Source organism: Nesoenas mayeri (genome assembly GCF_963082525.1).
Source record: "Nesoenas mayeri genome assembly, chromosome: 3".
NCBI lineage: Eukaryota > Metazoa > Chordata > Aves > Columbiformes > Columbidae > Nesoenas > Nesoenas mayeri.
Genome location: NC_137544.1, coordinates 30,933,722 through 30,951,054, shown reverse-complemented (window position 1 = coordinate 30,951,054; position 17,333 = coordinate 30,933,722). Strand labels below are relative to the sequence as shown.

Genomic DNA, 17,333 nt, shown 5'->3' with positions numbered 1-17,333 from the left:
TCACCACCAGCAAGAAAAATAAAGCCAGCTTACATACTGAGGCATATATACTATCTCAAGTTATAATAAAATATGATTTGTTTGAAGAAAGAAGCTTATGAAAACTATTTGGGCCTATTATTTTCTCCTCTAAGCAAAATAAATACAAGAAACATAACACGTGGAATGCACTCTAGAAAATATGTCATCATTTCATAATTATGACACTGCAAATAACATAGAAAAAGGCTCAATTCTGTGCCTTATAAATTATCCAGATACCACGCAGTGTCAAGGGGAAAAAAAAATGCACCAAGTATTTAAAAGATTAAATTAACTTATCGAGAGGAGTGAAAAGCGACTGTGAACCCATGTCTATGGGAGAGGGTTTTTATTTCCCACTGGTGCGTGACCGAGTCTGTGATATGTGGTAATAGCAATCTGCCGGATTGCACCTTCCGTCGGGTCCTGGTGGCCCCTGGGGTCCGGGTGAGCCTGGTGTTCCCGGTGGGCCCGGCAGGCCAGGAGCTGGTAAAACAAAGGCAGAATTAGTTATGTCCGCCCCAGAGCATGTGCAGTGCCCCACATTTCATCCGTGACCCTCAGCTGCACACCAGCTCATCTGCAAGAAGGCAGGTGGGCCTGGCCTCATGCAATGACCAAATGCAGGAAGAAAGGCACCAGCATCAAACTGGCAGGAGAAGCAAGAGAAAAGCCTGTTAGTTCGTAAATAGCAATAGCAGAAATAAATTTGGACATGTGTACCTGAAGGGCCGGGTGGTCCGGGGTCACCGGGCAGTCCAATTCCAGGCTCACCTCTTTCTCCTTTCTGTCCTCTGTAACCTACACAGAATAAAGATATGAAAATAAGAGTATCCTCTTATTATAAACAGCAATCTTCTCTGTATTGTGTTGACAGGAGACTATTGAGACCAATGTAACTGGGAAAACACGTGCTCACTTCTTTTTCTGAGACAGCTCTGACGTCTACATGTTCCTCCTGGAACCATTGCACCCTCTCCCAGAGGACTCTCGCTGTGTTCACTAGCTGGACCTTTCCCTGGGATTTTAAGTTTTACCTTCCTGAAGTTCCTCTAATAAAGAACTAAATTCATACTGTGCTCCAGTGTTACCCGTTTGATGAAGTGATGTAAAGCACCAACCCAAAGACCAGCTGGAGCCTGACCAGCCCTTCTCTGATAGATCCCAAACTTGGCGATACTTCACTCTCTCCACTTGACATAAATCTTTATGTCTGCATGTTTTCAGACTGTAAAGTGGAGGCTGTATGCTCAAGCATTATGCTAGACACAAGAGAAGATGCACCGCAACCCGCAGCACTACGTGGAATGAGGCATCTTTAGAGCTTGATGCAGATTACGGTTTCTGGCATGCAAGGCCTGCTTTGACTCAAGTGCCTGCAAGTTGTTAACAAAGCGTGATTACTAGTTATACTCTGAATATTTGTGTCCATTTTCTTCACAGGCCATAGCTTTCTATTTACCTAAATAGTTTCGACTCATGCTTAACCTGTTTCTTTTTCCTTAAACTCTTCGTAAAAAAAAAAAAAAAAAATTAGTTGGAAACACTCTGGCTGTTTTACAAGACTCACGGGTATCAGTGTAATGATTTGCCTAATATTTTGAGTTAAAAAAATCCATCTAAAAATATAGCTTTTCTGTTTAAACCATATAATTTATGTAGGAGAAGGGCTGAAAGTATCTTCCCTCCCCTGTGCCTCAGACTTTGACATAAAAGGTGACATATGTTGAAGACCAATTTGTCAACTTCCAATCACGTTTGGAATTAAATTTGTTCAGCTTCAGGGACCAGTATATTTCTGGTGTCACGTATGCCATACAATAAACTTCCTCTTGTGAAGAGCTGTAACTTTATTTGAATTGAAAGAGAAGAGTCACGGCTGACCAGTCAGCACAGGGGAGTCAATCCACCTGATGTCTCATGGGCACTGGGAGAGGGATGGCAAAGGTTGTCTTGTCAGTGCGCTGTGATCTATGGCAACACTGGTACTTCACAGGACAACTGTGAGTTCTGTGGGTACCAATACAGGGTTGTTACACCAGACACAGTGCAGCAGGAGAGCTACACAGAGTATTCAAGCTTTCTGTTAAACACCAGCTCATTATACACGTTGGTTGAAAGTCTATTACCTGTTGCAATCATTCTAGGTTTCAAAACAGAGCATCAATTATCTTACTCTTCTCTCAGCACCCAAACAAGGAAATTACAGTGAGGCAAAAACATTAGAAATTGCATGCAGAGTGACGTGCATAACAAAAGCAAATCAACTCAAAAAAAGCTCACAGAGAAACAAACTTAATATTATTCATGCATTCTGGTCACTCAGTTGTGTTAAGCAGAATTGTACAAGGCATGTATGCACACAAGCTATAAAGACTCAGAAAAGGGAAGATGCAGGTGTTTGTAGTCAGCTGTAAATCTTGATTTTGCACTTTAATGATCACAGTAGTATTTATATCAAGTTGGTTTGTTCTGGAGATCTTGTGTAATGCATAATAGCTGCTACTGGTTGAGAAGCTCAATCATACAACCACAGGGTCTACTACATTTCCTATTTATTATATATCTCTCTATGTTTCTTAATTTACAATACACAGTTACAGTACATTTCTCACTACAAACCCAGCTAACGGTAATTTTACAAAGTAGTGCTGCCACTAATAATTTCTTTAAGTTTAAGGAAAAGAGAGAAATCACATTTATGGTATATCACATTTACAAGCTCCATGATAACCGTTACTGTAGGTATCTGAGACATCACAGTAGAAAAGCGATTGAGATGGACCAAAAGATTCTGTAAACATCACCGGAATTCAAGACAGTAAAGAAAAAAACCCACAAGAGCAGAAAGAGCAGCCCGTCAATGCAAATACATGACCCAGGGTAGTGCAAACCACTATTGGCTGCATCTGAATGTACATACAAGAGTGTATTTTGTACACAGTGACAGGTAAGTTCTGTTAATACTGAAGGTTAAGACAAAAATTCCCAGGTATCTTTACTAAGAATAATACTTTATGTAACAGGGCATGAGCATGTCAGTAAACAGGCCTATATGTAAACAATCTGAACAATGTAATGTGTAATTCTGGCAGGAAAATGTTTGATTTTTAATGAGGTATATTTTGCACAGAAGTAGGGCCGTGATTACACTTCTACAGGATAATATCACCACCTCTCTGAGCTAAAAGTGACAAACTCACACACAGTCAAAGGAAAATGTTACTATACACTTACATCAGATTTTTGAATTATTGTTTTTAATATAAAGGCACATGTAAGATGCTGTCTCTTTTTACTGGTAGAATTACAATTCCAGTAAAAGACACCAGCTTAATTCAAAAGGCAGCCAAGCCTTTCACTTGGGTTCCAGAAGTTTTGTTCTGATTTCTTTAACCCAAAAGTTGTGGTATGTAAATATGCACGCAACATGGGCAGTATGGTAAACATGTGGTAGCAGTATGTCACAAGTATGTGTTCAAACGGGTAAGTGTTCTGCTAACAGATGGGTGGTGATCACTAAAATTCAGCTTTTGGTTTGTTGCCCTCCACAAGCACCATGATCAGAAGCATCGCTACCAGAACAACCTCAGCTCTGCTTGGAAATGACGCAAGTTCACGTCTGTGAATCTGGAGGTTAAAAGTTCTCTCATTCAAACAGCTCCATAAGGTACTTCACCTATGACATGTCAATATCTAAAGAAGTCTGAGGTTCTTTAATACATCTGTGAGGCAAACACATTACCACAACAGGAAGCAATCGGACTGAGGTATCCACTGTGTTTTACTGTGCAAATACTCTGCATTCTTAAAAACAAACAACTGCAAAGCAAGAGGAAGGGTGCTAAGGGCAAACCCTCTCATCCAGCCTCCAGTGCATATTCTGAATTCCTCCTGTGTGTTATAGCCCTCTCAGCTGAGAGGCAGTAACTGAGCTTCAAACCAAAGTAAAACAGGGTAACTTCACCCTCCACAGCAAAGAACAGATTACGGAAGGTAATGCTTGTAATCAGTGCAGCTATTTCAGAAGAGTGACTGTGTCTGGACAACATCCACCACACTGGCTTCCTGATGTCAGCCAAGGTTTCTTCTACAATTCTCTCACCATGCAAATTAATAATGAGAATAAGAAACACACATTTCACAACAGAGATTAGCAGTAAAGATAAGGAACTTTCACTATTCATCACATGGTATTTTTCTTTCCTGAGCTCTGATGTTTGATTTCTCGAGGTATGAGTAATGAGTACCTATTAAAACACTCCTCTTGTTTCTTTAATTTGATAGAAACAGTGAAGTTTAACTAAGATGAAATATTCTTTTGTCTATTGAGAAAAAAACAATAGCCATATTAACACAAAGAATCTCTGGACTGCAAATTTATCCCAAAATGCACTCAGTCTAACAGACCAAAACTCACTTATTACTATAGTTTCAAAAATCCAATTAAGTCAGAGTTAACTGATCTAGATCATCTGTCTAACATATGACAAGCTGACTGTTTGCAAATGGATGGCATTGCTCTAGCTTACCTATAAAGTCTTGAAATAAACTCCCTGTTTGTCTATGAGACCTTCGCATCCTCTACAACACATGTAGGATAAACAAGATCCTCTGCTCGCCCTCAAGCAGATGCTGCACAGTTTGCTGTAAGACTGCCTCACAGTATCAGCTTGCTGATGCATATGCCATACGTTATTTTTTAAGTGAAGAAATATATATAAAGAAATCTTCCAATCACTATTACATAGAGTCTGTTTAAAGACCAATTGCATGTCTCATAATTTTAGTTGTAATTATTTGTTTTCTTTTTATTTGCATGATGTATCTTTATTGAGACTGTCCTATAAAATCAAAATTATTTGTACCTGAACCACTGGGAAGTACCTAAGGTACACTATGAACAACCTTGCTGAAGGCCAGCAGGTAACAATTCTTAACTTAATTAGAGATGAATGATTCTATGCACAAGGGTCTACACATTCCTTAAATACATCTTTTGAAGACCATGCCTATGCTTCCAAAAGTTAATATCTATGTTTTTTTGCTTCTAGGACTAACCCCTACCTATTGGTTTGCTGAGCAGAAGGAGGCTCTGGTGGAATCTGGGCAGGTCACACCAGACCAGGTCCCAGGGGAACTGGTGCCACACTCAAGGGGCACAGAGGGACCCCTGCGAAGCTGCCAGTTTTGTGAAGCACCTCCTGGGATACAGAGCGACTCCTGCCCTTCCCGCTGGCTGGCTCCAGTGGGCTCCCTGCTCAGCGGGCAGCATCACAAACAGGCTCTGGAGGTGTTCGTTGAGGTCTTGTTAATTGCTCTCCAAAATCATCTACTTATTTCTCCTGTGAGGACGGGCTGAGAGAGTTGGGGTTGTTCAGCCTGGAGAAGAGAAGGCTCCGGGGAGACTTTACTGCAGCCTTTCAGTACTTAAAAGGGGCTGATAAGAAAGATGGGGACAGATTTTTTAGCAGGGCCTGTTGTAACAGGACAAGGGGTAATGATTTTAAACTAAAAGAGGGGAGATTCAGACTAGACACGAGGAAGACTTTTTTACAGTGAGGTTGGTGAAACACTGAACAGGTTGCCCAAAGAGGTGGCAGATGCCCCATCCCTGGAAACATTCCAGGCCAGGCTGGACAGGGCTCTGAGCAATCTGATCTGGTTGAAGGTGTCCCTGCTCATTGCAGGGGGGTTGGACTCGATGACCTTTAACGGTCCATTCCAACCCAAACTATTCCATGATGCCATGACTATAATTCCTGTCACTGGTTGTATGGGACAAGTGATTCACTCTGCCAGCCCAGATGTGTATCACTGCACACAGCAAAACTCTGGAGCTGGCAATGTGGGCTACATCCGAGAGAGAAATACAATAAGGAACATCTGTCAGTCATCTGTCAATGCATATTATGACTTAGGCTTATGTGCACACAGCTTGCCACCTTGATGGTCTCAGCCACACATGCATGTAACATGCTTCTGCAAGAAATCTTGTCTGCTGTGTCTTTTATGTCTGAAAATAAGCTGGAATATGGAAAGATATTTTTCAATCTGCTCAGAGATTCAAATTTCTTTTTGCTCTTATCACAAAACAATAACATGCACAGGCATAACTGGGGAAGCATGAAGGTATTTGTAAGTGTGCTTCTCTCATGGTACTATCTCTTACTCAGAGTGTGAAAAGGAGGCAAGACAATTTTTTTTTGTTTTCTTTCCTTGGCAGTGTAATTTAATGTATCTTTTGCTGTAGCGGAGAAGTAAATGCTTCTCACTTAGCTTACTTTTTCTAATCAAAAAGGAGTATTGAGCATATCAGTAAAATAAAGGGAAAGCCTGCGTACATGGGGCACTACTTTTACTTAAGCATAAGGCATGAAAAAGCAGCTTTATTTTTTTTCAAGCATAGCTATCATCTTTACTCTTGATGCTCACTAACTGGAAATGAAGCCTAGTGTAACATTGCACTTCCCAGAAGCATCTGAGTCTGTCCACCACATACATCATCGTTGAACAACCTGGCACTGACATTGAAGTTGATTTTTTACAGTGATCTGAATATTTAGGTAATGATGAAGTCAGTGTTGTAAGATTCTAAGCCTTTTATTGTTTTCCTTGATCCTTTATTCTTGGTCTTCTCATTCTGAGCTCATCACATTTTTCAAACTTCTGTCAGGGCTTTGCGCTTATCAGTGTTAGTAAGTCTTTATTCTTCTCATAGCTTTAGGATCCACACATCTTCAGCCTTGCTGTCATGTTCTTCATTCCAGTCTGACTTGCTCTGACTCCAGAGCAGACCAAACTAACAAAAGATAATAAAGAACTACCTACAGATAAACTGCAAATTACATATTACCCACCCACAAAATATTATTCATCGATAAATCATTTTTTCCTTTTATTCTATTCTCCTCTTCTGTTCAGTCTCTGAGAGGCTGACCCTACAGTAGAGCACAGCTACCAGGAGCCTGGATCCCTCAAAGCCAATTTTGCAGTGAAAGACAGTTCAGTGAAATGAGAATCCTACCCTGTCCAAATGCACTGCAACATACAAATTACTGTTTGGGGTATAGTGAAAAGCTGATTACTCTGAAACTGATTTGGGAAATCAGATTTTTCAATGTAAGAAGAATTCATGTGGTAATACTTCAGTTTTCACTGATTCTCAAAGAACAATATTTGCTTCAGTTTTTCCTTCTCTGTGTTGTCTCAGAATCAGAGCTGAGAGCACTTGGACTCTGAGATCAAATTTTGTTTCTTAAGAAAGATGGTCTCTCAGTATGAAACAGGATCAGAATAGTTACATTAGAGTGCTGGCATAGTTTTTCTTCCTTATAAAAGTAGTAGTCTACAGATCTGTCAGCTTTAGATATCTATCAGTAATTATTTTTATCACTTATTAGAGTAAAATGCACTGATTAGGAGTTATAATCAGTAAAATTCACACATTTACTACAGGTTAATGTTTAGATCTAGTCTGGAAAAACATAAGCACAATTTTAAAAGTTAATCATTAGGAAGCTAGATAGGTAATCCTGGTTTATTTAATAATCATTAGCAAGTGTATAAAGATTTCAAGATAAAATTAATGGGAACATTTTTTTGAATTCCTACCTTGAATTCCACGTTCTCCTGGTGGTCCTGGCAAACCATCATTTCCTGGTGGCCCTGGTAACCCATCTTTTCCTGGGGGACCTGGTTTTCCATGAGCCTGGGAGGCAAGCATTGCAGCAGGCAGCTTCAGCTGGGATACAAACTGAGCCATCCTTTCTTCATTAACAGAGGACACAAGAAAAAGTGGGTAAGAAATCTGCCAGCAAAATGTGGGAAAGTAGATAAATCCCAAAGCCCCAGCTAAAGTAAGTTTCTGGAAGTAAGGTGTTCAATCCTCCTAAATGTCCAGATATTAAATGCTCCTATAAGGACTGGGGTGTTTAGTTCCAACTGACTTCATGTCTGAGTCCTTACTCTCTGAAATAATCCAAATGATTAAAGTTTCTATTACTACTCTCTTTTACTAACGTATTACAACATTTCAAATGATTTCTGACTCCTGTTCATGGAGTACTTGAAATACACAATCACACAATAATTAGTACTTAGCATCCCTACAAAGGGCTACCTTATATGTTTATAACTCATATTAAATTGTGAAGTGAAACTTAACTACTGTGAACAGTTCTTGCAATGTGCTGACATCCTAAAAACTGTTGTAAAAAACTTGTAAGTGCTCAGCAAACATTATTAACTGTAGAGATTTTGGCATGAATTGTTCATGCCGGTAAAGTGCACTTTGTGTACGTTTCAGTGTTCTTTAGAGGTAGACACAATAGGCACTAACCTTGAATCTGTCTCATTTATACTGGACTAAAAAACTTAACAAAGCATTCTATAATTTAGCTGGTATTTACTCTGGTGGAGTTTTAAGATTTAGGAAAAAATATAGAACAAATAGAAGAGTGGGCATCAAACAAAAAGCAAGCAAAGTGATAGAAAATAGCCAATGTGAAACAAGGCCAAAAATAGAAGATCTGGGGGAACACTAGTGAGATGTAGAAAATGGAATAGGTATAACAGCCAAAACCAATATTCTCTGTAAGTAGGACACATTTTAATACTTTCTTTTTATGAATAGACTAAACCTTGTTACCATTCCATTTGAACGGGAGAAGGAGGTAACTTCAGCCAACAAAACGCTCTTGAAATATAAAATAGGTTGGAGCCCTAAGTGGAAGCAGTGTGGAGAAGGGTAAAAATACACAGAGCGATGGCCTTGTTATAAAGTGAAAAATTGCCTGAAGAGCTTAAAGTTTCAAACTTTATATGGTTTCCTTTATCCACAAGAGTTAAAAGGTTTTGTATCTACAAATATTAATGACAAAATAGCTAAACGCATTGCAGACATAAGAAGAGCTACTGTTAAGAGGTGTTCTAGTTGAGGCTTGTTTCAGACACCTACCTGAATCACGGCTCATAAGAAAATGCTGGGGAAGAAAAACATTTCCTTTTCAGAGCAAAGACATACCTAAGCAAGCTTTCACAGCGCAAAGGCCTTGGAAGAATCTGGTACCTGCCTGCAACTGTGCCAGGAGTCGGTGTCTGCCAGGGAGCTCTGGAGCTCCCTGGGGGTGTTTGCAGAAAATGCACAGCAGTTCACACCTGCGCAACTGGAAGCTGTCGAGCCTTTCTCTCATTTAGTCAGTCAGGCACCAAGGGGCCAGAATAACTAGATACTTCTATTGTCTCCACTTTAGTAAATCTTCAGTGTCTTAACAGTACATTGTAGATATGTATGTATCTGCAGTTATACACGATACATCTATGTGTCTACAATAAGAAATACATATGTTTGCTATTATGATTTGCAGCAAACTACCTTTGAATGTTAATTAAAAGACTACATACGGAAACACTCTGGTTAACAGATACTATAATTTGTAATTGTTTGAACACAATGATATTAAGTAGACTTAAACAACAGTAAGCATAGCTACAGCAACAGGGCAGCTGCCAAGTCCAATGTAAGTTATATAACATAAAGAAATGTATATGAAAACTATACGGATGTAAAACATCTAGAACAGAATTTAACATTTACATTTAGTTGTATAATACTTCATCTTCTTACCTTCAAAAACCTTAAGAACCTCCTGTTTGATATATCTTTTTATTTCTTCAAGTGAAACCGAATCAGCCTGATGAGGAAACAAAAAGATTATATATATATCAGAAGAAATATATAGAGGGTACTTTATCATGCTACAAAATAAAAAATATGATGACATTAGCATTAAGTGTGTATAGTGTTCACCAAAAATTTAATATTTTAATATATTCATGTTATTGACTTAACTGCAAAGGCCACTTCATTGTACATACATCATGTTATTATAAAGACCACTACTACCATGAAGTGGAAGAGGTGCTCTCAAGCATCAGGATGATCAGCATATTATATGTTTTGAGACGAATTTCTATAAAATGCTAAGGAAGTCCAGTGACACTGCTTTGCTTTATTTGCCTCTTGCATAGCATTTGCCAACTTCTCAGCCCCTCTAGTGACCACCTGGTTTGATGCACAGCCCACTAACTAAAACAGCATCACAGGACCAATACTTCATTGGAAAAGATTTTTAGAGCATTACTCTACCTGACTGAAGGTAAAAAGAATCCACAATACGGATGTGTGTCTGTGCGCACATGGAGACAAACCAAGATATTTACAACTGGCAGGTAACATTTCATTATCTTTTTAAATGCTGACTTCCTTTTTATTTAGAATCATTTTTGTTTGCCTTCTTTTTTGTTTGCAACGATGTACACTTTAGCTCTTAAGAACATGAAAAACTTAAAAATTATCTGTATTGAGAAGCCATACTGATTTGTCAGGACTAAAAAACCAACCAACGAACCAACCAACCAACATGCTTGATCATGTGGGTATATATTTTCCACCTCTGTTAACTGAACACTGAAATGATCTCAGAGATATCTTACATTTTCTGATAGGGTATTGCTCAGTTGAATTTCCACTGCCCAGCACATGCTGATTTCATGTTGTCTGAACTCACAAACACCCAAGAAAAACATGCTTTTTTTACCGGAAATCCTGGGGGTCCTGGTGAACCTGGGGGACCTTGATGACCTGGCGATCCTGGATAACCTCTGTCTCCTGGTGGCCCAATAGGACCCACGTCCCCCTTTTCGCCTGACGGGCCAGGTTTCCCTCGTTCGCCTTGTGGACCTTTGTCCCCTGGAATACCCTGGTCACCCTGTGTAAAATAAAAGCAGAAAGAAAACCATTGCACACAGGGGAACAAACTAGTAAAACTCACCCAAGAATGCTAAAGAGAAAATTCTTCCCTGTTCAGAAATAGATTACATGAGTCATGCAGGGAAGCTGATGTTACAGGCTAATCCATCTCTCTTGAAAATATAGCATGTGACATTTTGTCTTCTTACACTTTTAATGTTGAAGTCAATGACAAAAAAAGAAATGGCTTGACTCTAACCCACTTTTCAAGGACAGAAATTGGGTGCAGAAAGTTTATAAGCCCTTATACAAGGACCTAGAAATTTCAAGCACAGCATAGGTAGAATTCAGGTGCTCAAATTCCCCAGGCACAGGGCATCAGGCTTTTTTCCGTAACTTTGCTTAGAAGCTTAATATTTTACTTCTGCATGTACAAAAAATCTCAGTTAATCAAAGAAACAACCGATATACAATTCCATTTATAACAAGTGAATTCCTTGCAAACAAAATAAATGAAAGGTCAGTGTTCTGGCCAGGAACAGCTTTGATCATGGCTGAGATGGCATTTAAATTTGTTTCATTTGCGAATAATTAAATCTTTTAGAGTAACTTAATGTATCAGCTACCAGTTCACCAAACTACAGCTGTGGAGCAGAGTGCTGCAAGTCACACATTCAGGTCGCTTCTGAACATCTGGAAGTTCCTAAGGGTCACTGATCACCCTTGCTGTGTCACTTAAGCTAATGTTAAGCTCCACTGTAAGGAATAAACAGCACCAAGAATTGATCACATCATTAACAGATAAATTCAGAATCTACATTTATGAGGCATAAATAAATATAGTTAATTGCATTCTTAATCTACAGCAAGTGCTGGTGAATATTCAGATCTGAAGTGCCATCAACTGATAAACAAGAAAAGTGTGTTTATATTCTTAAGTCATATTTACATGCCTCGAAAAGCTGAAAAAGAAAAAAGAAAGGATACAAGTAGGAGGTTGTCCAATATTTTTATTACCTATCTACCCTCCAATCTGTATGATTTCCAGTGAGTTAGACCTTATTATAACTGAACTTCACTACAAATACGACTGTGACTTGTGATGTTTTATTGCATTAACTGAAATCATGATGCACTCCCAATTGAAGTTTTAATTACCCTTAGTAAGAGTGCAGAAGTTCTGAACTCTGGAAAGTCTGCCATGGGGTGGGGGGTGGGAAAAAGTGTCAAAATCTGAAACTTCATGATCCCATGCCTTTAATTTTAACCTTTGTTGAGGGTTGACTTTGGCTGGCTGCCACGTACCCACCCAACCGCTCTCTCACTCCCCCTCCTCAACAGTACGGGAAGAAAATGAGATGGAAAGCTTCTAAGTCCAGATAAGGACAGGAACACCTCTTACCAACAACCATCAGGGGAAAACAGACTCGACTTGGGGAAGATTAATTTAATTAATTTAATTGATAATTTGGGCAAAACGCGAAATATGCAGCATATGAATGACTTCCAAAAATGCATAGCTAATTTAGCTATTTAGTAGAAAAAACATTAATTTAAAAATGCATTCAAGGCACAAATATGCATATATCATTTCTCAGGTTTATAACGCTTCAGAGTAGGTATGGAAAGCTATTCTACTAGAAATAAAGAAAAACACAGGTTTCTCTCAGACCATGGTGCTAAGGCAGTGTGAAGCTGATCATGGAATTGTTTTTCCTCTAAATAATTTTAATTTTACAGGCTGCCAATGGGCAATACTACAGCCACTTTTCAAACAAGCATTTTTAACTGTCTCCACTGTTTTCTTTGTGTTTGGAAAAAAAAAGCCTCATAAAAATTAATAAAAATATCTCATCTCTTCCCCCAGATCCCTCTTCAAACTCTCCTTCACTATGAATTGTACAAAAACTAGGGCAGGACATTTGCATTTTGCGATCTGCGGCTAGTCTGCTGATTTATGAAGTCCTCTTTCTTTCTAGTGTTCTACAGTCTCTTGCATTTAATCTTGTACTAAATTCTGTGCAGGAGCAGCTATTGTTTTGCCTGAGTTTCTACATGTCCTAATTCAGCGGGCTCCTGGTCCGTGTTGAGCTACACAGGCAATAGCAATAAATAAGCCAGCCACCAGCACTTTAATCTGTTGTTGAAATTACTTGAAAGGCATATTTTTGATTGTTTTCAACTGGTCTGTCATTTAGTTTATAAAGTAGTAATAACAGGAGCGTTTAGTCACCCACAGGATGTATAAGATTATTTCAGGCCAGGTGACTTCTTCCTTCTTAAAACAGATTCTAGAGGGATATACTTATTAGATATGAAAACCTCATTTTGTTTTGTTTTGTCCTACCAATTTTGGTGCTTCTCTTTTCTATAATTGCAACCGCTGGTCTCAAAGCAAAGGAATATGCTGTACAGGAGAAATAATAATGGCTGCAAGAAAACCTTGACTTTGTGTTATTTTCTGTAATCATTGCAATCTCTCTCACAGAAGCAAGGCATCTAACACCTGATTCACAGGGAAAAAAACAACTCCATCTCCCCCACTGATCTCTTATCTGAGATGCAGACTTCTCTGTGTATTTCACTGTTATTTCTTAGGCAGATCACCCCTTGTTATCAACAAAACTTTTTTTTCCTGCAGAATTTTAAGGAACAACTGACAGCTTTCTGGAACTATATTGAGATACTGTATTTGGCATATTTATAACTTTCCTATTATAAAAGGTTGTAAGAGATTTTATCATGTGAGACAAAAATACTTCTTGAAATTGACGTATTTTTAACATGAAACTACATATTTGTTTAATTTTTATGTGTATACATACATATATATACACACATATATATATATATATATATTGCTCTGTGCAGAGAGAGCTAGATCATGACATGTTTGCCAGTGATCCCAGAAGTAAGAGAGGATTCAGGCATCTGTGACCTTTCTGAGGGCAAGCATATTTTCATATTTACATCTATAGCAACATGCACGTGTGTGTGTATGTACGTACTCTGTCACCGAGGAGACTGCAATGAATACACCGTCTTCTCTTACCCTGAAACATCTGAAGTTTCACTTTGATGAAGTCAGCTAAGGCTGTCTCTGCCTCCCACGGACTTTTCCAAAATTCTCCTCCCTGTCAGTGTGTTTCAAGGTCATGCACTTACAGGTCCAGCCTCCTTTTCTGGCTGTATGTGCACAGCACTATTTGCAGGGCATTCAGATGGGCTGACACTGAGAAGGTCAAGGCTGAGCAGTGTTATGTACCACCTGCACAGGAGGTGGCAAAGTAAGAAAGTTCTTACATTTCATTTGTGTCCTTAAAGACAGAAACAGAACATTGCAAACTGCTCCTGTAAGGGGCAATTATTGTAAGAGTGGTTAAAATCTTGTATCTCCTCAATGTCACACAAAATCATAGAATGTCCTGAGTTGGAAGGGACCCACAAGGATCATCAAGTCCAGCTCCTGTCCCTGCATATGACAACCCCACAGTTCACACCATGTGTCTGAGGGCATTGTCCAGTCTCTTCTTGAACACTGTCAGGCTTGGGGCTGTGACACCTCCCTAGGGAGCCTGTTCCAGTGCTCCACAACCCTCTGGGGGAAGAACCTTTTCCTAATGTCCAACCAAAACCTCCCCTGGCACATCTTCCTGCCATTCCCTCAGGTCCTGTCATTGGTCATCAGAGAGAAAAGATCAGCATTTTCTTTCCCAGATTACACAGGGAGGTACTTTTCTGGCTCATCAAACACATGTGGTATCAATTGGATTACAACTTCAGAGCTTTAGAAAAGTTAAAACAGGAGCAAGCTACGTGCTAAGATTTTCTTTGCTTCAGCAAAATAAAGATCATCTCTCACCTCCAATAATGATTCCTGCACACCATGATCTCATTACCGTGAACAGAACTTCCTAAACATTTCATAAGCAGTAAGGTATTGCACTGACACTCCTGCTGCCTAAGTGTAACAAGCTTGTTTTATATAAAACACGATTTGTGTTTGGAACATACAAATCTCCCAGGGATGATGATGGGGAAAGTTTTATACTTTTTCTGAAGTCCGATGGCATCACAACAGGATTAGCTACTTACTCATTTTCATCCTATTGATCAATTTACACTGCCCAGGCAAACTGTGTTAGAAAGTCTATAAAGTACGTTTTTCCTCTAAATGCAGAAGCAAATCAATTCTAATTCCTTAAAGTGGTGTCTAGAAATAAACCTCTTAGTTGTCTAAGAGACCACTTGAAATTCACAGAAAATGAATTTTTTTTTTTTTTTTTTTTGTGCAAAATATGTGCTAATGAGGTGCTTAGACACTCAGTAAAATAAAAGAGTTATTAAAACAAGGGACTTACACGTTCTCCTTTGGGGCCTCGGTCTCCTGGTCTCCCCACAGCACCCTGGAAAATTGTTTTTGAAAAAAAGATGAATGTATCACTTAAGTTTTGGGGTTTTTTTTAATATATATTCACCTGTTAGTAGAACTGAAAGCAACTGCCTGGGATTAACATGCATGGTATCTGTGAAGAACAAAATGCACTAGTATGAAAAAGCATGTTTTCCTACCGGAGGACCTGGTAATCCATCTTTTCCGTTGATTCCCTATTAAAAAAAACAAACCACAACATTTAAAAAATAAATTTGGTTATCTATACGAATTTTAAAAATAGAAAAGGTAAAGTTCAATGTGTAGTAGTGGTATCTACCTATTCTGAAGCTGTGGAGGCAGCAGTTTGTGTGGTTACAATATTAAAATAGTCACAAATAGTCTTGAGGGACGTGAAACAAAAGGGCTCAGGGCTTTACTGAACTGCAACCACATTAAATTTGAGCTGAAAGTAGTGCAAGAATATCTTCAGCATCCAGATGTGCATGAACTTGAATGAGCATGCAACTTTAAATGACAAATGAGGTGGTAATTCTGCAAGTATGTGGAATCTGGACCTGTACTTGCACTTTTCCAGTCCCAGCTAGTCATTATACAACCTTGGAAGAGATTTATCTTGTTCTGGATATTAGCTCTGATGCCCCATTACCCTTCTGCTGTTAGAGAGATTATGCCTTAATATTAACAGTAAGTGGCCAGATCCATTCTTTGGTCCTTAGGACTTGTGGCACAGTGCAGATTCAGCCTTCTGGGCTAAACATATCTATTTCCCAAAAGAGGGTGGTCTCATATCACCTACTAGAAACAGTCTCAGGCCACTGTTATCCTCCAGACTGGAATGTGGCATTATCTGAGAGTCCTAGTTGGCCTGGGCCAAGAAACTGTCATGTTAACCACTGCACAATACCAGATAAATGCTCTGGCACTGTTGAACTTACCAGGATATACCTGGATCTGCACTTGCAGTAAATTCACTGCTGTTTCACTGAGTGAGAAAGAAGGACTTGCATGAGCAAAGACATCAGGAGTATTTCCTTCTTATTCATACTGCAAAGTGGGATTTTGCACAATTAGGCACCTTGGCCCAATTTGCTGCTGTTACAGAAATCTTCTTTCAAGATGGAAGAATAACGTGGAGACACGCTGAGAAACTGAAACACTTCACTTGTGTTTTTCCCCAAAACACCAAGCTCAGGGGGAGATAATGAGTGTGCTACCCTAGCTGAACCACTTCTGGAATATAAACTATGTTGTTTCCAACCAGCTCAGACAATGCCAACCACACTGCTGTCACTTTTTATCTAATAAAGAGGTCAGATTATACATATCCTAAGTGAACAGTTAATGCTTCAGCCACAGTGTTGCACCACGTGTGTGCAGAAGAATTATGAAGTTTATTCAGTGATGAAGCACTCGCCTCTCTATCTAAACTGAAAGTGAGAATGGACTTTGTCACCCCATCCTTTATAGACTGCATTGAATGTTTGGGTTAATATTCTCCTTCTGAAAAAATACTAGAGCAGCTTTTGTGTTAACAGGATCCAAAGGGTCCTCATAAGACCTTTAAAGGTAACATGTCAGTAACACTGACTATTAAAACATCACAATACCAGGAATTCTTGACTGGATGGTTAATATTGAGCACTGTGGCTCTAGGTGTTCTTCAGATGTTACCTAGCCTAACACAAAGAATGATGTAATCTCACTTCTTTTGTAACTTCTGATAAACTAATACACATCCTTCTGCAGTGAACATATGTATTCAGTATAAAATTGCTTACTGGTTTTCCTTGTGGCCCTTCTGGCCCTGGAAAGCCTATATCTCCTATAGGTCCTCTTTCACCCTAAGAAAGAAGAAAACATGCATATAAATCCACATGTAAAATCTTGCATTTGCTATTTGTGTATTATCATAAGAGTCCAGAATTCAAATCTGTACTTACAGGTTCCCCTGGCAGCCCTGGGGACCCAGGAGATCCCGGCTTTCCCTACAAAAAGAGAACATCATAAATTCAAATTACTAGGAAGCAAAATATGAATTTATCTTAGTTCAAAATTAGGCGATGATGTAAATTTGAGTGAAATATTAATGTTAATGCTTAATAAAAACTTTACATGAGAAAAAGAAATATTTTACCAGATTTTTTTAATATTTGTGCCATGCTA

General features: G+C 39.0%; 1 protein-coding gene across 1 annotated transcript in view; it reads right to left on the bottom strand.

Moving 5' to 3' along the window:
- Nucleotides 1–370: 370 nt before the first annotated feature.
- Nucleotides 371–17,333, bottom strand: part of COL19A1 (collagen type XIX alpha 1 chain) — a gene marked incomplete at its 3' end in the record, with an annotated part of 188,045 nt that continues 171,082 nt past the window's right edge. The window contains exons 42-50 of the mRNA XM_080341240.1: nt 17,111–17,155; nt 16,949–17,011; nt 15,347–15,382; nt 15,136–15,180; nt 10,623–10,793; nt 9,650–9,716; nt 7,636–7,791; nt 745–822; nt 371–507 (exon numbers count right to left, since the gene is read on the bottom strand). Coding sequence (XP_080197366.1) covers nt 371–507; nt 745–822; nt 7,636–7,791; nt 9,650–9,716; nt 10,623–10,793; nt 15,136–15,180; nt 15,347–15,382; nt 16,949–17,011; nt 17,111–17,155 — 798 coding nt within the window. The remainder of the gene's footprint in view (nt 508–744; nt 823–7,635; nt 7,792–9,649; nt 9,717–10,622; nt 10,794–15,135; nt 15,181–15,346; nt 15,383–16,948; nt 17,012–17,110; nt 17,156–17,333) is intronic.